We start from the raw sequence: 22669 nt of genomic DNA, 5'->3' as shown, positions 1-22669 counted from the left end.
GGCAGCTCTACCGGTCAGTACGGTAAGAGAGGTGAAGAAACGGTGACACCATTATCTCAAGGGGCCCAGTAATAATGACTCTTTCGAGCTGGTTGAATAGTGCCTGCATGCTTCATTTGGTGAAAAATGCTCATTGACATCTAAATTATTAGAGAACACTTCCTCACCCCCTCTTCGTCGCCTCTTCTCCATGATCATTTCGGTGTGATGATGTTTCCTTCACCTTCTTTTGGGGGCTTAGTGTATATCCACTAAAGCTGCCGAGTGGGCCGTTTGTAGACGACAGTTCTCATTGTCTTCACTAGATGGACTTATACGAAAAGCCAATAGGGATAAAATTCACCTTCGGACACTTTGCAGATTGAAATGAATCTTAGCCATTTGCTGCATCTCTCTAAAATACGGACGGCATGAAGTATATAAGAAATAGCACAGTACCTAATGTATTTTACCCGACTACCTCCTATAACATCTAACTCCTCCCCTAACGACTAACATGTGCTTTTAGGTGGTGGAAGTACAGCTGGTAACTGTAAAGCCAGAGAAAGCAGCTCCTGTGCAGATACTAACACCGGACACTAAATCCTCTGAACCCAATATCCAACCGCAGATCCCAGCGCAAACCGCAAAGGATGACGCCAAGGCGGCGACGGAACAAACTCCGCGGGCCAAGCCTTTTTGGAGAAAGGTTGGTGATTTGCTGAGATGAACAAACCGTCTCTAAAACCTCTTTACAACGGCTACGAACAACATTCTTCCCCAAAGAACTACGTATGACTTCATCTTCTACTTCTTATGTGATCGGGAGACTTGGGTCTGTCCTTTTTTCAGGTCTTAAAGCGGCACCAAGTCAGATATTTGTTACCTTTTTCATTTTTTTTACACAGGATTGAAGTCTATGTAGCTGAACCCCATTCATTTCAGCTCTGGGGATCCCCATCTTCCGGAGATGCTTATCTCCATAGGGGGCGCCAGTACGCGCTCTGCTCAGGTACCAGGTTTCATGTAATGGCGGTGTTTCAAGACTCCCACGCCCTGCGGACCAATAGGAAGCCGTGATGTCATTAGGTGAGGCTTCCTATTAGCCCACATGACACGAGAGCTTTAAACTTTAAAACCCAGCCAGCTCAGCCGGAGCAGCTACCAGTACCCCCTACAGAGGGGGGAGGTAAGAATCTCCTGAAGCAGGGGGTCCCCGAAGCTGAAATTAATGGGGTTTAATTCTTTTTTTAAATGACATGGATCGCCCCTTTAAGGTAAAATTCCATCTTTTCTTTGGACATCTGATTCTGGTTTCTGGTGACACGTTGTATGCTCTTCTTTCTTTTTTGGTGACTTCTCTGTAACCTCATTGCTTTTGGGGGATTTCTCGGTCCATCTCTTATTCACAAGAATAATGCACAATCCGTCCCTGTTGCATCTTGTATCACATGTGATAATCAGTGGCCCCCTCTTCTCTCTCCTTCGCATCTGTTCTACACTTGCTCTTGGCATCGGGAATACGTGATATTGTGCATTTTAAATCGCTGCCAGTTCTAACATGTTCTTGATGCATCATATTAATGTAATTATTCTTTCTTCAGTCTTTTAAAGAAGAGCCACTGACCAGTAAGGTACAAGAGAATGTAAGTTAATTTTATAAGATACATTTTAGTGGATAATTATCCATAAGTATGACACCACTGCCATAAAAATGTACGGGTGTATGTACCAAGGCAACTTTAGAGCAAAACTGGGACATTTTCATCCTGTATCTATACATCAAAGCATTTTCCTCCAATTTTGCTCCATCTACCTCAGCATGCAGCTTGGGGAGAGTCAGTAGGAGGAGTTGGGGGGAGTTACATGGGGCACAGATTATAATGAGATGTATCACATTCTGCGTCTCTGCCCCAGCTTGCACCTTGGGGAGAGTCAGTAGGAGGAGTTGGGGAGAGTTACATGGTGCACAGATTATAATGAGATGTATCACATTCTGCGTCTCTGCCCCAGCTTGCACCGTGGGAAGAGTCAGTAGGAAGAGTTGGGGAGGAGTTACATGGTGCAGGCGGAGTGGCTGCGATGGAGGGTTCCCTCTGCGGCCAGACGCTGGTGGTGACTTGGTCACAGCGAGATGACCACGACCAAATGTCCGATTCCAGGAAGCAGGGGGTCTCCGGAGCCGAACCGCAAACATTTCAGCTCCGGGACCCCCTGCTTCCCCAGATATTTGCCTCCGTAGTGCCGCGCCTGTAGCCCCGGTTGGACACGCTATATGGCGGTTTAAGGGTCGTGTGGGCCAAAACAAAGCCGCCACATCACCCATTGTGGCTTCCTTCCGGCCGTGGGACCTTTAACCATTCAGGTGATGCTGGCGTGGCCGATGGGGGGGAAGTATTACAGGCATACCCCAGTTTAAGGACACTCACTTTAAGTACACTCACGAGTAAGTACATATCGCCCAATAGGCAAACGGCAGCTCACGCATGCGCCTGTAAGCACGTCCTGAACAGCAATACCGGCTCCCTACCTGTACCAAAGCTGTGCGCAAGCGAGGAGACTATAGAACCTGTTACACATGCGTTATTTACATCAGTTATGCACGTATATGACGATTGCAGTACAGTACATGCATCGATAAGTGGAAAAAAGGTAGTGCTTCACTTTAAGTACATTTTCGCTTTACATACATGCTCCGGTCCCATTGCGTACGTTAATGCGGGGTATGCCTGTATTTGTTTAATTGTTTGGAGATTTTAATATGGAAGATTGTTTCTTTTTTTACCCTTTGTATCAATCTAAATGTCTCATTTATCCCCCTGTGATATATTTTACTCTCCTTTTCACTGTGATTCTTTACACTATTAAATATTTCTTAGGGCTATTGTCATCTTTATACCTTCTATCTGAATCCTAGATCAAACCTTTAAATAAATACACAAGACACAGCGCACAACGCTCATAGTGCATTAAAAATTATATTAAAACAACCATTCAATAAGATAAGTATTGTGCGTACATTAAAGAAAATTCAAACAAGCTTGTCAGGGGTTATGTTACCCGTGCACCACACAGAACGCCAGATCAGATGTCGTCAGTGGTATTGGAAGCAGTTCCACGATCTCCCGGTTCCAAGTGGGTGTGTACAGAGTCCTAAGAGTCCTAAGAGTCCCCGGATCATAACAGCATATAGTTGCCATTGGCAACGTTACAACAATACAAACTTTATTAACACGAACAACAATACAATGTTGGTACTAGGAAAAAACGGCTCTAAAATAAAGAAAGAGGTGTTAATATATATTCACACAGAAGTAAATTAAAATATTAAGTAATATATAACGCCTACAGAATCACCTAAACCTGAAAAGAGTTGAGGATAACAAATCTTAAAGAAAAAGCATGACGCATATAAAATATATGTATATAAATGGGATATATTTACTAGAAAAAACATTATTAAAATTAGCAATAATAAAATAGCAAAAATATTTGGCAAAGATATTTTTACAGAATAGAGCCACAGATCATCATGATGAGGACAATCAATAAAGGGACCAATATCAATGTCCTCAATAAAGTTTGTATTGTTGTAAAGTTGCCAATGGCAACTATATGCTGTTATGATCCGGGCTATTGACTCCTCCTCGCCTCCATCCTATTGGCTGGAGCGCCTAATTGACGGGCCAATTGGGTGCAGGCGTGGGGTATTTCAATGCCTGTGTTCTGATCATTTAATATTCCCTGATGAAGAAACCTTACGGTTTCGAAACGCGTTGGATAAAGTGCTATTGTTCTACCATTTATATCTTGCCCTAACATTGTGGGCTTATTCGGCTACCGGAGGAAGCCTGCGACGCGAGTTTCAGTGTCGCCTTCCTGTGACGTCATCAACCCGGAAGTGCCGGAACGGAAGACTGCGAGAGGATTCCAGCCATCGTGGAGATCCGTTTGATGCAGCGATTCTGACGTGAGCACCACGGATGTACTGGACTCTCTTCCCATGTGAGTGGGGACTCTTAGGACTCTGTACACCCCCACTTGGAACCGGGAGATCGTGGAACTGCTTCCAATACCACTGACGACATCTGATCTGGCGTTCTGTGTGGTGCACAGGTAACATAACCCCTGACATGCTTGTTTGAATTTTCTTTAATGTACTCACAATACTTACCTTATTGAATGGTTGTTTTAATATAATTTTTAATGCACTATGAGCGTTGTGCGCTGTGTCTTTTGTGTATTTGTCTAAACTTCTAGGGGTTGTTCTGAGCCATCCCTGGTATCACAGCTGCAGATGCTCCATTTTACTTAGTGTCCATAAGGTCACGTATTATTCATTTATTTTCTACTGTATTATCACTTCACGTTGTGGATTGTTTAGTAGTTGCGCACTATTCTTCACCTTTCCACAAACCTTTAAATACCTTTTTGTCTTTATACTCTCCTTATTATTTGTATTATCTTATTTATTTATTATCATCCTGTTCTTACAAAATATCCACATCCCACAATGAATGAGCCGCTAGTTATACTAGTAGTGGTCAACTCTTGATTTTTTCTACTGATATTTATGCAACTATTCCTTCTTCAGTCTTCTAAAGAAGAGCCGCCGACCAGCAAACTAACCCCCAATGTAAGTTACCTTCGCTGTATTAATAAATAGAGAAATTACTCTAATTTTTCGTTTAAATTGTTGCCTTTTTGTGGGGGTTCCAGATGTCGGTGCGTGAGTGGGGGTCCCATGAGAAAGTGTCACATTGCGGGGTCTTTTGTCCCATATTCAAGGCGGGAAACGCTAGATTTAGTTGAACAGGGCTTGTGTTTAATTTGGTTTAAAATGCTCATTGACATCTAAATGATTAGAGAACACTTCCCTCCCCCCTCTGCGTCGCCTCTTCTCCGTGATCATTTAGGTGTGAATACAGCGACGTTTCCTTCACCTTCTTTTGGGGGGCTTGTTGCGTATCCACCAATGCTGCCGAGCGGGCCGTTTTCGGGCGACATTTGTAACTGTCTTCAATTGATGGACTTATAGAAAATGCCCCTATTTAGGGATAAAATTCACCTTCGAACACTTTGCAGATTGAAATGAATCTGTCCCTGGGCGTGAGCCGCTCATTCTGTAAAACAGACACGTCACCCTCCCTAGTACTATGCACCCTCAACTTCCCGTTATCAGGCACCGCCGAGTTGTGTTTCCCTGCTCTGAATACCCTACTACAGTAATATGTACTTGGCCACTTATTTCAAATGCGCCGAGCGGGAGTCACCAACGTGCGTCTCGCTCCATGGCGGTGGAGTCAGCGTTATCTGCCATTGGATCACACTTTGATGACCCCACCCAGTGAATTTGAGGAACGGTTTCTATTTACATTCTATTATTGGTTTCCATATGCAATATCCTACATGTGTGTTATGTAATAAATCTGTACTGTGAGAAAATACTTGTAGCATTAAAAAATAAAAGTTTTAAAGACATTTTTAATGTTTCTAATGTAGGAAGCATTTCCAAAGTGACAGCCCCATTCCCCTTCTGATAGGCTCTGGCTCTTGAGCCCCGCCCATTTCTCTAGCAGTGCACCAACTGTATCTCGTAACTACCCAGTCACATAATATTGCTGGACGACATTGCCCACAATGCTGTGCAAGAATTGAATGAAATAACCAGAGCAAGCGATCGATTACAGGAGAACGGATCGATCTGCAGCTTAGCTAATCACTTGTCAGTGTGCAGATGGTATTGATGCACATATTGAATGGGAATTTTGAACTGCAGTTTTAAAGGAGAAATCCCCCCCCCCCCCCTAACTAACCTCCATTTTAAGCTCCCGGGGCTCCCTCAGTTCCCGAGATACTTACTGGTGAAGTTATTACTTCCTGGTTTTTAAAGGGTCGTCCAATAGGAAGCCACAACCGATGGTGTTGCAGCTTCCTATTGACACAATATTTGTCAGCCATTTTGTTTCCCCTGAGAGAGATTTAAACATGGTTACTTCAGCTCCGGGGAAGGGGGGGGGAAGAGGAGGGAGGGGCTCTAGATATTAAAATAGTGGCATTTGGCTCAGGGTGACCCCCTAGTTCCCACCATGTAAAAAACATAAAGGGGTTAAAAAATGGAGTAGGAGGAACTGTTTCTATTAGTATAGTGATGCGAAGGTTGAGGGCCATATTGGCTTGTTGTGCGTGTTTACTACAAGGATCATTACACTGAGTACCTGATTGAGTAGTTATTTTATAATATAGGTCACAGGGAAATGTCAATAAACTACTGAAACAATTACTTTCTAATGAACTGCTCCATTGGGCTACCCATAGTCACATGTACCTTCTTACACCCATCAGCGGGCAAAGTGATAACATAGTTATTCTGTATCATAAAACTATTTGTATTCACCAGAGTCACCCTGTCATATTTAACTCGTATATGGCAAAATATACTTATTATGGAGACTGAAACAAAGGAGCAACAGCAAATAACGCCCTACTAAACCCTATGTCCATATTCACTCCCATGGACATTCCCAGTGAACACAAGCGTGCCCTTTCCCCTTCCTATTCACTTGATGCCACTGCAGATCACACCTGGCTGCAAAGGAGATGTAGGTACAGATGGGGACGTCCGCCCTGAACTTTATTGGGACTTTTTAACATTATCCATCGTTCACGAATGGTGTAAGGCAGGGGAGGCCAACTCCAGTCCTCGAGGGCCACCAACAGGTCAGGTCTTAAGGCTACCCCTGCTTCAGCAGAGGCTCAGTCAACGGCTGAGCCACCTGTTCTGAAACCAGGGATATCCTTAAAACCTGACCTGTTAGTGGCCCTTGAGGACTATGAGTTGGCCACTCCTGGTGTAAGGCATCAATTAGCCAGTTTTTACATATTAATCACATCACTGCCATCATTAGCTGAGTTTATTTGTCTGTGTTGGAGCACCATTAGGAGTAATTACATATTCCACAAAACTATTCAAATACAAAGATTCTCCCACATTAAGGTCCATATTTACTAAACGATGCTACGCCCTCAATGAAAGGGCAGTCATGTGACTTCCAGTCTAGCACCGTTTAGTAAATATAGCCCATAGAATACACACATAATACAAAAGAAGGAATAATATATCTTAGGGTTAATTTCTGCTCCTTTCACCTTTGTCATAAATGCCTTAGGCTTCCGCTGAGCCAGCAGCACAGGCCGCTCAGGCAGATACGGACCCAAAGAGGGCTGCCCCGGGGACCAAAGCCCAAGAACCCCAAGACAAAGCAAAGAAACCCAAAGAAGAGGAGGGCAAAAATCCCAAGCCCAAACTGATGAGTTTTTTCAAGCAGCTGGTAAGTGGGTAACAAGGCTTTGGAATGAACCAAACACTGACTGCAGCCACTGTCCCATACTGTACCTCAGGGCTTCTCAACCAGGGTTCCTAGGAGCCCTTGGGTTCCCCGGGACACAGGGCCGTGTAAGACCTTTGTAGGCCCTAGGTACTTTTATTTCTATAGGCCGGTGTGTCCGATATTTTTACGCTAATTTCATCATTTGCTTGTTTCTTTCCATACTAGCGATATTTGGCATCGATACTTTTGTTTCGATATTTAAAAGGTATCGATACTTCGAAAGCATTTTAAATTAAAATTTGCTGTTTTCTCTTATTTTGTGATTTTTTTTTTTTTGTTTAGGTATTTTTTCAAGTGGAATATTGTAGGCCCTAAAAGGTTCGTAGGCCCCGGGCACTGCGCCTAGCCGGCGTAATGTATAAAGCGGCCCTGCCGGGACATCCCTGTAGGGATCCCTGTAATCTTCAAGTCATTTTAAAATTGTACCAAATACAGAAAAATGTACAATGCATCTGATCTCAGATGCGCTATTAGAGAGGGTTGGGGTTCCTTACAATGCATCTGATCTCAGACGCGCTATTAGAGAGGGTTGGGGTTCCTTACAATGCATCTGATCTCAGACGCGCTATTAGAGAGGGTTGGGGTTCCTTACAATGCATCTGATCTCAGACGAGCTATTAGAGAGGGTTGGGGTTCCTTACAATGCATCTGATCTCAGACGCGCTATTAGAGAGGGTTGGGGTTCCATACAATGCATCTGATCTCAGACACGCTATTAGAGAGGGTTGGGGTTCCTTACAATGCATCTGATCTCAGACGCGCTATTAGAGAGGGTTGGGATTACTCAGAATTTTCGCATAGGGTTCCTTAACCAGAAAAAGGTTGGAAACCAGTGTTGTACCTATTTATTAGGTATACTACATCAGGAGTGATAAACTCCAGTCCTCAATATAAATATATATATATACACAGTATATTCAGGATCCAGAGTGGTGAACCTGCGCTGCAGCTGTGCGCCACTCCAATCAGTCGGAAGGTAGAAGCAGGAAAAAAGAGTGGTTGAAACAGCAAATTCCAGTTGAAAGCACCAATCAACTCCTTGAGAAAGGGCTGCATAGCCTGAAACGTGTGGGAGAATTTTTTCTGTCCTGTCTTTAGTGTTTATTTGTTTTTTAACATGTAGTTTAATAATTATTTTTTTATTTTTGCACTTATGGTGAGTTGATTGGTGCTTTCAACTGGAATTTGCTGTTTCTGCCAATTTCTTTCCTGCTTCTAGTTTTCTACATAGCTCTACTATATACAGCTGAACCCCGTTATAATGCGGTGCTTGGGGTCCACCTCGGGTGACCGCGTTATAACTGGGATCGCGAAAGAAAAAAATATGGCTGCCACGATCAGGGTTCTACGTCCGGCGGAGGGGAAATGTATGGGGGTGTCTCTGTGGGAAGGGGGGGGGTGGCGTGGAGGCCTTTAATTCAACCGGGGAAGCAACGGGAAGGACAAGGCTTTCTCTGGTTCGCCTCCTGTATCTACATGGAGTGCTTGCCTCCCCTTCCACGATAATCCCTACCTTCCTTGCCCCCGCCCAGCACCCGGCCCCCATCCGCATTGGAGCGCTAAATTAGATACCGGATGGCCTTGCATCTTCTCCCTGCCCGTCTCCCCCCCGGCCTCACCTACCGCCCTGTGCAGGATGAAAGGGGGAAGAGACGGGGTTGGACCTCCCGGCAGAACCAGAAGCCTGTGAGGCTGAGCGGACCCGGTTAGCAGGTAGAGGGTGCAAACGATGTGTCCCGCACACACGCATGGGCAATCCCGCATCATCCCCCGGCACACGCGCGGGAACACTCATTTTTTTTTTAATTGCGTTAACCTGCTTTTTTTTTTATTTATTATTAATGAATTGAACGGACACAGCTGAAAAAAAAAATACTTGTTTGTTATTTTAGTCAGTCATTGGTGATGGAGGGTATACCAATTCAGAGGAGGTTAACGAGAAAAGTACTAATCAGCCAGTAAGTGTGTAGATTTTTTCATACGATTCGATGGTGGTGGCTTTTCTGTGTCTTATCTGTTGCCGAAATACATTCTAATGGTATGAACTGCTACAGAGGCCTTTAATGTCCCACAATGCCCTCTGATACAGAGTGGCCAACTCCAGTCCTCAAGCCTTGGGCTCAATTGGGCCATGGTGCCAAGTAATAGGATTTCTGCCTATGCCTCTTGAACATTTGGTGAAGGGAATCTCAGTGACCATTTTATCTTCCCCACAACCTTCCCCTTTTTTGTTCTCTTTTTCTCTCTCTCTCTTCATGAAATGTTTTATTTTTAAGTAATTGTAATCTTTAACACATGTAATTCGCTTAAAGAGGCAAGACAAGCGTGCAATTATTTTTTTAATTTAACGTAGGATTGAAGCAAGGGGTTTCCGGAGCTTAACCCCATCAAGTTCAGCTATGGGGATCCCCTGTGTCTCGATATTTACCTCCGTAAGGGGCACCGGTAGACGCTCTGGCTCGCTAGCGGGGATCACTAAATGGCAGAGTTTCAAAGCTGACATGCTCTGTGGGCCAATAAAAAGCTGTGACATCCTCCTGTGCGGCTTCCTATTGGCCGATGTGACGCGGGAGCTTTACAAAGCAAAGCAATACTGGCACCCCCTTTGGAGGCAAGTATCTCTGGAAACAAGGGGTCACCGGAGCTGAAATTAATGGGGTTCAGCTCCGGAGAACTCCTGCTTCAATTATAGTAACTTTAAATCATTGACCTTAAACATGTCCCTGCCAACAGTACATCTGGCCCAAGGTTGGTCTGCACCATTAGTGGTCATCTAGAAGACCTTCCAGGAGACTGATAGAGATTGATACATACATGATACCCCTTGTTTTTTTCTTTCTGTGTCAGACACTTGACCTCTCAGATGGACCAGAGCCCAGTAAAACAGAGAAGGCAGTGGTTACGGCTGTGGTGGAAGCTCCAGCCCAGAAGAGCAAGGAGAACCCAAAAGAGAAGAAGCCGGCAGTCGAACCCGCCAAGCAAAAAATCATCAAGCAGGAAAGCAAAGAGAGCCCGGAGGCCACGGGCTCGCCACAGCAGCAGGCGTCGGACCCCGTGCTTGTGCAGAACGGAGCGGACACAGCTAAAGACGGGCAACTGAAGAGGACAGAGAAGAGACAGTCTCTTGGAAGCTTCTTCAAAGCAATTGTAAGTTCGGTCCATTCTCATAAATACAATACAAGGAGACGTATACTGACCCAATCATTGTGCTGCCAGACTAGCTTGCAATGCATTGCAAAGCACTGGAAACGGGCTCATATTTACTACGTCGTGGTATTCCATAAGATGCCTTCCAGTGCCAGATGACCCCAGGCAAGTGAATAGGTTGGAAGGTGCCCGATGGAATAGCACCACTTGGCAAACATGGGCCTATGCGTTTTATAATCCTTTCCAGGGACTTAGACAAGGCAAATATTTTCTATTTATTTATTTATTTATTTATAAAATATTTTACCAGGAAGTATTACATTGAGAGTTACCTCTCATTTTCAAGTATGTCCTGGGCACAGAGTAAGACAAATAATACATGGTTACAAGTACAGTTACATAAATGAACAAGGTATACATTATATACAAGACATTGCGTGCACAGTTAAAGAAAATATATATATTATTCTAGGCAAAAATGTTTGTGGTGCCCTGTGTTATTTATAGCCGCGGACTTCTCATTGTGGCACATGATAACCTTTCACCCTACAGCGCACATTTACTAACTCACAGAGATGCACACACAGTACACACAAATTAACACACTGATACACACAGGCACTGTGCACAAAGGCACCGATACACAGCAAAACCACAAGCACACTGATCTATGCAACAATATACGCAGATGTGCCCACACACTCACACAATCAGATCACACACACACACACACAGATCACATCTGCCCAAACTTGCTTATATACTCCTATATATGGCGGTGTAAGCCTATGTTTTTCTGCTTGTCTGAGTGCTATACTCCTGCCTGTTTTAGTCTGATTTGTCTCCATGTCACTTTCCTTTTCTTTCTCATTACACAAGGAATCTGTCACGTACATAACTTGCCTCGGACACAACACAAATATCTGACACACACACACACACACACACACACACACACACCTGTCTCAGACATACTACACACATCACCTGTCTCAGACACACCACAAAGCTACTTATTTGAATCTATTCCGAATTTCCGATATGCACATATTAATTTCAAAGGGTTTCACTGCGCTTTGATATGTACTTCTTCTGCTGCATGGACAATCCGTGTTATAACGCACTTCTCCGGCGCAGCTAATCCATGTTACATATTTGCACTTCTTACAGTTCTGAGGTCTGTCCGTCGCCCGCAACAACTGAAATATCTCAAATGCAACTTTTGCCTGTGTTTTTTTTATCTGATGCAGAGTAAATGAACACTTCAGTATTAGTTGATACCTTTTTTATTTGAGATAACATTTGGTATTATAGGTCAAGCTTTCGAGAGTTCTCCTCTCTTCTTCAGGTCAGCAAAAAGTGTATTACTAGACCTGAAGAAGAGTGGAGAACTCTCGAAAGCTTGACCTATAATACCAAATGTTATCTCAAAAAAAGGTATCAACTAATACTGAAGTATTCATTTACACTGCACTATCGCAGCTGAACTAACAGAGCTATTTCTATTTATTTATAATAACCTCAAAATGTTTCCAAATATTGAATTGCGCTTGTGACGAACCTTCAATGCCAAAAAGCATTTTGGCGGTAAATCTATGCAGCCACGTGCAAGGTGGAACCTGGCAAACGTCTAGCGTTCTTGTTCAATTGGAAGAACTGAATGTAATAAGCTAAATTTTGATATTGAAAATTCTATGATTTGTTTGCCTACACGTTATGGCCCATATTTAGTAAACGGTGCTATTCTAAAACACGCCTTCCAGCAGACCATGGGCCATGAGATGTTTTTCGGCACAATGAATAGCATCACTTAGTAAATATGCCCCTACATTTCCTTCCTAGCGAGGTGGGGGTTACCGTGCCAAGTAGATAGTGTTGCTCCGATGAACAGCTGTTTTAACCCCGTGTTTACAATGCAATGCGTCGCCGGCCTCTCTGGCGGTCCGGTTTTAACTTTGTCATAACACATTCCAGGGCCCAAAGCGGATGAGTGATGCGGAGGTGCAGACCGACCCCGTGTCCATCCTGCCTGCGGAGAAAGTGAAGTAAAGAGGCCTGGCACGGAGAGAAGGGGCAGGATCGTGTGTTTGGGGGGGGGAGGGGGAATGCAGATACGGCTAATGATATATATTTCAGGTGTAGTGTGTACAGAGCTCATCCGTTAAACGCCTCAATGACACGATGGATCTATGAATGGTTTCTTAGTGTTTCTAATAGTTCCTAGATAAGGAAGCGGTCGGAGGTAAGAGAAATTTAAAGGTGCCACCCACCCAAACCTCCTAATTTTTCAGGTTTAGATTCTGGGGGGGTAAGGGGGATCCCAGAGAACTGAACCGCACTATATACAGCTCTGGGACCCCCTTCCCCAATTTCCCGAGGTAAGTTACTGCTATTACTTTCTGGCTTTAAGGGGGAATTAAATGGCCGTCCACAACTGATGATGTTGCCACTTCCTATTGGGATGAGATTTGGCAGCCATTTAGTTTCCCCTAAATAGGAGATATTAACATGGTAATTTCACCATTAGGTTTTTTTTGGAAACTGGGGTGGTCCCCAGAGCTGAAAATAGTGGCATTTGTGTCAGAGGGACCCCTGGATCCTACCCTTTAAAAAAAAAAAAAATGGTTGTCGAAAAAAAAACAGTACGAGTAACTACCCGTTTAATACGGGAGATGACCGTTAATGAAAAGTATTTAGTGACGTGAAATGAAAGCGCAATGTAACATTTTTATATTAACCACTTCACTGCCAGAGGGGCCTGCAACATCATTGCATAAACAAAGCATTTTTACGGGCCACTTTGGCATTGAAAGGGATCACGTTTACGCCCAGCAAAAGAACATCTGCACATAATGGAACGTGTCCCAGGTCCTGCAATGCTGACGTCACCTTGGGTTGTATTTAAGATGGCCGCCTCCGAGATGTTGTTTTTTTTCTTTTCTTTTTTTTTTTTTCACCCCGTTCTCCACCAAAAGCGCTCACGCTTTTCGCCACCGCATGCGGTAGCTGCACGTCACAAAACCACAAAGGAGGTTGAGGTGCAGGGACATGATGTGGGATAGCTACGGAGAATCTGGGGGGAGGTAGGGGGGGAGGGGTTTTAGAGGCTGTTCTGTAGCGCTATTAAATAAAAGCGAAGAGAAATGACTACTCAGAAAAAGGAGAGATCATTAGGTGCAGAGACGTTATGTGGAGTCACCCCTACATAAGACTTTGGGGTGTACTACCTAGAACAGGAGTGGCCAACTGCAGTCCTCAAGGGCCACAAGCAGGAAAGGTTTTAAGGATATCCCTGCTTCAGCACAGGGGGCTCAATCTGATTGAACCCCCAGTGCTGAAGCAGGGATATCCTTAAACCCCGACCCGCTGGTGGCCCTTGATGAATGTAGTTGACCAGTCCTTGATTGAGCCATCTGTGCTGAAGCAGGGATACCCTAAAAACCTGACCTGTTGGTGGCTCTTATAGCCTGAAGTTGGCCACCTCTGGAGATTATGTATAAAAAGATTAACTGAAGAGGACAGTCCTTTTAACTCACTGATTTTTAGCATCTGCGGTCTCACAGACTTGAAAGGGAGTCTCCCTGCTAATAATCAGGACCGTTATTTTGACCCCCCAAACCCCAACATCTCACAGTCCTCTTTCGGTCGACATCTCTGCCATTAAGTGCAACTTAGAATAGGGAATTTGAACACGTTCTTGCAAGACTGGATTTACGTGCAAGGATCACGTCATTCGTTGGTTTAACCGCTTGTGTGCCAGAGGGCAAAGCAGCACATAGGTCGGTATCCACAAAAGGGTATATGCTTTAGCACCCTTTGCTCCCATTCACTTAAACGTGGCACCCTTTTGTGGATTTGGGCCACAGCGATGCCATGTGCTAGAGATCCCACTGAAAGTTAAAGAAAACATGTGCTGGAGGGTAGGGGGGCCAGGTGTCCAGTTTTAAACTGGACTGTCCTGTATTTGAAATGATTGTAGTGCACGCACTCTAATACATAGGTGATAGTGGGGTACTTAACCGCCGGTGCGCTGGACCTGGGGAGCTGCTGAAGTCCCAATGTGATCCAGTGAAGAAGAAGAATCAGGCACGCGATCTTAATCATCAGTGAAAGGGGTTTATTCTTCTTCTTCACTGTCCTGTATTTGGACACCGTCCAGTCAAAAAATGAGGTAACACTGGACATGTATGTGTCTGGTATTACCTCTCTGGACATAGTGCCCTGACCGGCTCTGCCGCTGGGAAATACAGCCAATCAGGAGGTGTCTGAGGGTGGGGCCAAGGAGAGAAGGAAACAGCATTGAGCATAGAGAGAGAGGTGTGTGTGTGTGTGTGTGTGTGTGTGTGTGTGTGTGTGTGTGTGTGTGTGTGTGTGTGTGTGTGTGTGTGTGTGTGTGTGTGTGTGTGTGTGTGTGTGTCTCGAAGGTGTTGAACATTTCACCATTGTGTCCAGTAATTTTTGGAGAAGCCACCTGGCACCCCTAGCTGGAGGCAGACGACCTGGATGGGGCGCAGAATTCTGTTTATGGTAGAGTTTTTCGGGCCTAATCGCAAAGCTCCGAGATCGCAGTTCCGTGCAATCTGACCAGGCAGTCCCATTCACGTCAATGGGGCTACTGGGTCACAGTGCTCGAAAATGGCAATCTCAGAGCTTTGAGAATATGCCCTTTAAATTTCAACCATCAGTTGGGGGGCAAAGAGGGGGGGGGCAGTTGGTGGAACTTGCCCACAGGCGCAAAAAATACCCAGTTCCTCCTCTCGCTGGAGGATTTGCATGTTATATTGGGGTCATCAATGAAGGGAACAGAAGGTTTTGCTTCCAAATGCTACATTAAGCTGTTAATATATCACTAGAAGCTGATACATGATATAAAACATTGATTTTTTTTATTTTTATGGCTTGACAAGTTTTGATGGGGAAATTATTCAAACCAGCAGTAGAGGGCGCCAATGTACCAAATGCTAATTCACTATGTAACTTATCACATTTCTAGCGAATAATTCAATTACCAGGCCTAATGTATGTAGCAGTGTTTATAATTATCTAATGAAAACTCACAGATATATTTGATTTATTATTATTTCATTGGTACTGTAACCGCGGATTGTACATTTTTATACAATGTACCTGTTTTTTTTTCCCCCTTGACTTAATAAAAATGACGTTCTATGGTACAATTTTATAATAACATTTGAAATGAAGCGTCCTGGTGTACAGTGATTAAATAAAGACATTCTTTGTATTCCTAGAAATCACTGTCCTGATTATTGATCGTTGCAGTAGGTCGAATTTTGGAAGCGACACCAAATCCCAGTGCTGCTGGTTAGCCGATACCTGTCAGGACTACATACTAAAGTCATTTGTAAACAATCAGATTGCCTGTCAAAGATTTAACACTAGCATTCTCTCTTGGATACGGCAAAAGCAGCTAAATGATAAGTAATTAGCTACGTTGCCGATCGATCAGTGACTATTCGGCTCAGGGGTTCACTAAATGGCTGTCAGTGCAGCAGAAGAGGACCAAAGATGCAAAATTCTGTGGGGAAGATCATGTGACCAAGCAGTCACTAGATACAATTGGTGCACTGCTAGAGAGAGGGCAGGGCCCAGAGCTGAACCCCGCTAATTTCAGCTCCGGGGACACCCTGCTTTTCGAGATACACACCTCCGAAGGGGGTGCCTATTGGCTTCCCACTGGCACACAGGTAGCGGGAGCTTTGGAACTCCATCGATACGTGAACCCAGATAGCCGAGTGAAGTGGCTACGGGTACCCTCTTCGGAGGTAAATATTTCTGGAAGCAGGGATTCTCCGGAGCCGAAATTAATGGGGTTCAGCTCCGGTACCCCCTGCTTCAATGCTGCTTAAAAAAAACAGGGAGAGGGAACGCCGACTTGGATCGCCTCTAACAGCGCAAGCAGAAAAATAGTGCACTCATTTTGTAGAAAACAAAGCCGCATTGTTACTGAAAGCTGTTCTGTTTTTACTTGAAGGCATTTCCTGGTTTGGCACCTGTTTGTATCACCCATCACCTGAACAAGGTGACCTGGTTTCAAAGCCTGAGTCTCCAGGTGTGCCACATACAGTTACAGAAACAGCATGACACGCAGAGCCAATGGAAGCAGAAGGCTAGGTCCCCGCTGCCTGCTGCAGCGCGCGCTATGGACAAGAACCGCCCCTCAATGGGGCCATGCCCGCTCGCTGCATTTGCCGACACGCTGCGCGGCTAGATTACTGTAATACTGTCTTCAGAACTGTCGGCGTAGCGCTGGCCACGCCCCCCGGCAGTTCAGCCAATGAGGTGAACCTGCCGGGTGACGGAATGGCCGTGCCCCCCGTCACACCCTCTTCCCCCCTCACCCCCCCCCCCGTCTTTCCCCCTGCAGCTCTGCACAGACCGGGGATCACAGCTGCACGCGCCGGCAGCCTGGCAGACGCGCGTGCAGCGCCGACACTGGGGCCACAGCCTAAAGCCTGCTATAGAAATCTAAGGATGCTCAGTATATTAAAAAAGCATTAAGAGTTGAATTTAAAAAATGTAGTAAGTATTATCTAACGGTTCGGAGCTGATTATTTTTTTTTTTAAAGACCCGTAGAATATTGCATGGATTGCTGCTTTAAAGGAATAATGGATACTAATTAATGTGTCGCTTATAAAATACACATCATCCTCTTGATTTATATTGTATCGAGCAGGAATGCATCCAAGGTAATTCCAGACAACATGTGTCATATGTAACAAGTCACACAGCGTCCTACACAAATACAGAGTACAGTTTTATTAAGGTTTGTTCCACTGTTTATCACTACAATCTCCAAGCAAAAAAAAAATGTGCAAGGATCATTATAATATATGGGCTCCCATGTCTGAATCCTGAACATGTAACTCTGCAGGGGAAGGGAGTTATAGAAACACCAACAAGACGGAGCATATTTGGGTGATAATCCGTAATGACAGTCTCCTCATAGCACGACAATGCCATTAAGCAGAGATGCACGACTTTCTTACAACATTGTAGCAACATCTGGCCAAGTCTGACATCTACACAAGAGTTATTTACGATGGCTCTGCAGATGCTGTAGTCTGTCAAATGATTAAGCGCATGATGGATTGCTGATGGTTTTATTTCCTGCTGAATGTTACATTTCCTGGGCATGTAGATGGGGGAACTTTTCATTTCTGCCATCAGCGTATGTTAGGCTTCTGCATTGTGTGTGTGTGTGTGTGTGTGTGTGTGTGTGTATATATCATGTCTTAGACAGGTCTGCAACCCTGCCTTTCAACCATTATCATCTAGCATACAGTGCTTCCACTGCAGCAAGGGATTCTGGGAAATGACATGCAAATTGACTTAAATGGGCTCCATGTGAATGGATATTCCAGGCAAAAGGTGACACATTGTGTGCTCATTTGCATGTCATTTCCCAGAATTCCTTGCTGCAGTGGGAGCACTGTATGCTAGGTGATAATGGTTGAAAGGCAGGGCTGCAGACCTGTCTAAGACGTGAATGTGCTCACAAGTGATATTCTTTATTGGCTATATGCTTAGGGAGGAGGTTTTTTGTTGCCTTTTTCACCCACCATATCTTAAAATATGATATATATATATATATATATATATATATATATATATATATATATATATATATATATATATATATAATCAAATAAAAAGATCACATGTCTTAGACAAGTCTGCAACCCTGCCTTTCGTCATTATCACCTAGCATAGTGCTTCCACTGCAGCAAGGGATTCTGTGAAATGACATGCAAATGAGCACACCGTGTCGCCTTGTGCCTGAAATTCATTTTTACATGGAACCCTTCAAAGCGAATGCTCGCTGTTAACACAGCATGAGAATGAGAGAGAGAGATACAATCAGTTAGCATTGCTACACCATCATTTTATCTTAACATGATTCCAATGGAATATATAATTAAAGGAAGGTTTGTCTGGCTTACAGTCGATATTGGTATTTCCTGAGCTATTGAACATTTCTTTATTGTATGTATATCTTGGTTTATATAGCGCCCACAGTATACTCGCCGCTTTACAAAGAGAGAATACAGGGAATTATTAGAATAATAATGCTATAAGTGCCAATAAGTCAGAAAAAAAGAGAGGAAATCCCTGCCCCAAAGAGCTTACAATCTAGTGGTATGCTGGGAGAGTTACAGAGACAGCAGGTGAGGGAATAAGGGCAGTAGATGGCAGTGCTTGGGCACGATGGGTGGTAAGAGTGACTGAGGGACTGTAGCCATGAGTCCAGGCTAATGAAACGCTTCATTTAAGAGGTGAGTTTTAAGGTTTGACGTGTATGTATTTATATCGTTTATATTTACAGAGCCAACATGGTACATCCGTTTTTACAAACATTACAATTACAGTACAGGGAAGATAATACAGACGAGATAAGTGCATCAAGACTTAAATGTAACATTGGGAGCAAGGAGCCCCTGCCCTGAAGAGCTTACAATCTAATCAGCAGTTCTTTATCATAAGAAAGTGGTGTAGGAAGGAGGGTTTGGGTGTTCTAGAGCATCTCTGAGAGGTGCTATCTTTATGGTAGGTGTGGAGTGCAGCTCAGAAGAGGGATATCCTGTGCTAGGGGGGAGGATGTTAAAAAGGTTGGAGGAGATTGTAAACTAGGACAGGGGGGGGGGGGCAAAGTAGTAATGGACTAGACAGAATAGGCAGGAATGGGGAGATAGCTATGGGATGTGGGGGGACATTGGAGTTTGGCAAGCAGGGAAGCACCCATATTAAATAATACAGATAATATTAGCAAACTTCTAAAGACTAAATAAAATAGGAGAGAAGATAAGATACGAATAGTATAGACTTGCTAATGCAAGAAGCTGGCAGATAAAGTGGGAGGCTTGAATTAATATCCAGAAGGGAGCAGTATGATATCATAGGCATTACTGAGACATGGTGGGATGAAACTCATGACAGGGCAGTTCATTTAGAGGGTTATTCTCTTTTTCCGAAGGATCGAGCAAATAGAAGAGGAGGTGGAGTATGTTTATATGTTAAACCGGATCTAAAACCTGTTATACGGGAAGATATTTATGAAGGGAATTATGAAAATGTAGAGACCTTGTGGATAGAAATGAGCAGTGGAGGTAAAAGTATAAAGAAAATGTTTGTGGGAATATGCTATAAACCACCAAATATCTGTGAGATAGAGGAAGCCAAAATACTTTTGCAAATGGAGAAGGCATCAAAACGGGGTCATATTTGCATAATAGGTGATTGTAATTATCCAGACATAGACTGGGGCAATGAGATTAGATTTAAAACAAAAGGAAACAGGTTTTTAGGAGGTGCTAAAAGACAATTATACGACCCAAATATTTGAGGAACCAACCAGGAGACGAGCAATACTGGATTTGGTAATACCAAAAAATGTAGAAGTAATAACAAATATTCAAATCAGGTAACATTTGGGAAACCGTGATCATAACATGGTCTCATTTGAAATAAATGATCAAAAAACATATTATACCTGTTGAAGAAAGACTTTACATTTTAGAAAGGCAGATTTGAATAAATTCAGGAATAATTTACAAGGAATACATTTTGATTACTTTTTAGCAGGAAAAAAATGTGGAAGATAAACAGGTAATCTTTAAAACATTGTTAGATAAGTACATTTATCAATAGCCTTGTGTCATAAATATAAAAGAAACAAGTATAACCCAATGTGGCAAAATAAACAGATAAGGGAAGAAATAGAAAAGCAGAGGCAGGCATTTGGATTCTTGAAGTCAGAAGGGACGGAGACATCTTATCAGAATTATAAAGGAATGTAACAAAAGTTGCAAAAGGGCAATCAAATTAGCAAAAATTGAAAATTAAAAAAGGATTGCAATAGAAAGTAAGGTCAACCCTATAATGTTCTTTAAGTACGTTAAAAACAAAAATATTCGATAACAGAATATAGGACCCTTTCAGTGTGAGATGGGCAGGCAGGTTATTGGAGATAAGGAGAACACAGAGGTATTAAACAAATTCTTTGCCTCTGTGTTTACCAGGGAAGAATCAATTTCAATAGTAGTGCCGCAGGAGGAAGCCACAACCTCCATATTAATGAACAATTGGGTAACTGAGGAAGAAGTTCATAGGCAACCTGATAAAATTAAAGTGAACAAGGCACCTGGCCCCGATGGCATACATCCAAGAGTTCTCAAGAAGTTAAGCTCAGTAATAGCCAAACCATTACATTTAATATTCAAAGACTCCATTGCCACAGGCTCAGCACCACAAGATTGGCGTAAAGAAGGCGCGGTGCTTATTGTAATTTCATTTGATACATGAAACATTATTATATTTAAAAATGTTGCAAGCATTGTTAACATCTATACCATATATATTTACATTACTTGAATCTATATGTGAGTTTGTGTAAAAAAAACTGCAGTTATCTGTCCAAGCAACAAGTATGAAATTTACCAAGGACACAAAGTCCAGAGATCCCATTAAGGTCCTTTGTGGGCCTGACTTGGTCGGCACGCCACCAGTTAAAGAGCCCTCCCAAAGGCCCTTATGATATAAAGTGTGATAATGCCAATTAGTCGCTATCACACTTTATAGAATAAGACCCACACAGAGAGACGGCGAATCCGCCCTGACCTGTTTCCCGAATTTTCGCTGATGTTACACCCAAAATCCGTTTTGCCGTGTAAAATCCGCAAATGGATTTTGGCGGTTTCAATCCCCGCGGATCCGCCATTGGATACTACCCGCGAACGGATTTGTAGAATGCAATCCACAAATTCTGCAATCCGCCAACAGATTGCTGAATCCTCGGATTGGATTCTACAAATCTGTCCACGGGCTGCGGAATCCGAGGAGCGTATTGGTAATAATAATACAAAATCCACAAAACGCGACGTGCCTTTTTTTCAGATTGATCCGCTGAAATCTGTGGACCAAAGGAACCGTCCGATCCGCTGCGGATCCAAATTCCCCCCCAAAAAAAATTCGCCCATCTCTACACACAGATTTACTTTTCCTTAGTTCTTTAAACGCAAAATGTGGTCTTTAGAAATGCCGAAAAACGAAGACAACTGAGCACTACGCCCAGGCAGGACAAAATAGATCAAGCAGGGCGTTCCCATGATAAAAAAAAATATGTAATTTATTGGATCATAAAAAAAAGCAGCATACAAGGGCAGTAACCCACACCTACGCGTTTCAAGCCTAAGGTCTTTGTCAAGGTGAATAAAACAGTACAGTACTTACCGGAGTGTGTATATATATACCGGCTCTGCGCGCCATCGTCTCCAATCCTCTCTTCTTCCTGGAGCGTCAGAATGACGCGGGAACCGTGACGTCAGCGCGCGGGAGTCGCAACTTTGAATTCGAAAACTTTATTGACACACACTGTTAACAATACTGACACTCCGGTAGTAAAAATGCAATTGAAGTTTTAAAACATAGAAAACGACAAAAATAGGTGAAATCTATGTACCAGTAATAGATTGATTATGGAAATGACAAAGCTGTTTCCTCACGACTAAAGCTAGGTAAGAATGTTCTTGTCTGTCAGATAATTAAAAAATCCCGGTCGTTGCCATACAATACTGACAGTGTATGTGGTGTTGGATGTAGAAGAAAACAGCATCGTCAATACATTCTGCCTCAAAAACCTTACATTCTCATTTCTGCTTCTGAGATACAGGGCGTTTAAGGGATTTAGCCCAGGTGGAAAACAGCGCCTTCCCCAAAACGCTAATCATCCCCAACTAGCAGATATTGTGTTGTACTTTGCTACATTGAGGCGATGTAACAAGAATTAGTCACCAAACAGCGAAGGACGGACATATGGTCAGAGGCTTTGCACAGCTGTAGCTGGAACACAGCAGATACAATTACCTTCCATACACAAATACTGGGACCTGTGATTGGCTCTCAGGTGAAGAATTCCAGCCAGCTGCCCGGGATCATGAAGCTAGAGAGGTTTTCTTAGCACACTCGTAAAAATTAGTTTGTTATTTATTTTATTCAACCAGCATAAAATGTATACATTGATGGAGTAATAACTTGGCTGGGAACATACAGAGACTTATTGTTCACCTGGAGACATGATCATGCTTCTCTTAAGATATTTTACCAGGACAAAATACATCCTTTTGGAGCAGGTCAG

The 22669-nt window shown here is 43.4% G+C and overlaps 1 protein-coding gene across 25 annotated transcripts in view; it reads left to right on the top strand.

Annotated features, from left to right (window-relative positions):
- BCAS1 (brain enriched myelin associated protein 1) overlaps positions 1-15769 on the top strand; it is an 80139-nt gene extending 64370 nt beyond the window's left edge. For 19 of the 25 annotated variants that reach the window (XM_075571582.1, XM_075571576.1, XM_075571574.1 and 16 more), the window contains 7 exons: positions 509-688; positions 1584-1625; positions 4574-4615; positions 7149-7310; positions 9263-9328; positions 10218-10517; positions 12492-15769. In XM_075571582.1, the coding sequence (XP_075427697.1) occupies positions 509-688; positions 1584-1625; positions 4574-4615; positions 7149-7310; positions 9263-9328; positions 10218-10517; positions 12492-12566 (867 nt within the window). In that variant the 3' untranslated portion in view covers positions 12567-15769. The remainder of the gene's footprint in view (positions 1-508; positions 689-1583; positions 1626-4573; positions 4616-7148; positions 7311-9262; positions 9329-10217; positions 10518-12491) is intronic. The other 6 variants (XM_075571583.1, XM_075571578.1, XM_075571561.1 and 3 more) reach the window with 5 other exon arrangements.
- Positions 15770-22669: the final 6900 nt, after the last annotated feature.

Source organism: Ascaphus truei, chromosome 15 (assembly GCF_040206685.1).
Source record: "Ascaphus truei isolate aAscTru1 chromosome 15, aAscTru1.hap1, whole genome shotgun sequence".
NCBI lineage: Eukaryota > Metazoa > Chordata > Amphibia > Anura > Ascaphidae > Ascaphus > Ascaphus truei.
This window is presented reverse-complemented; position numbering and strand designations above follow the sequence as displayed.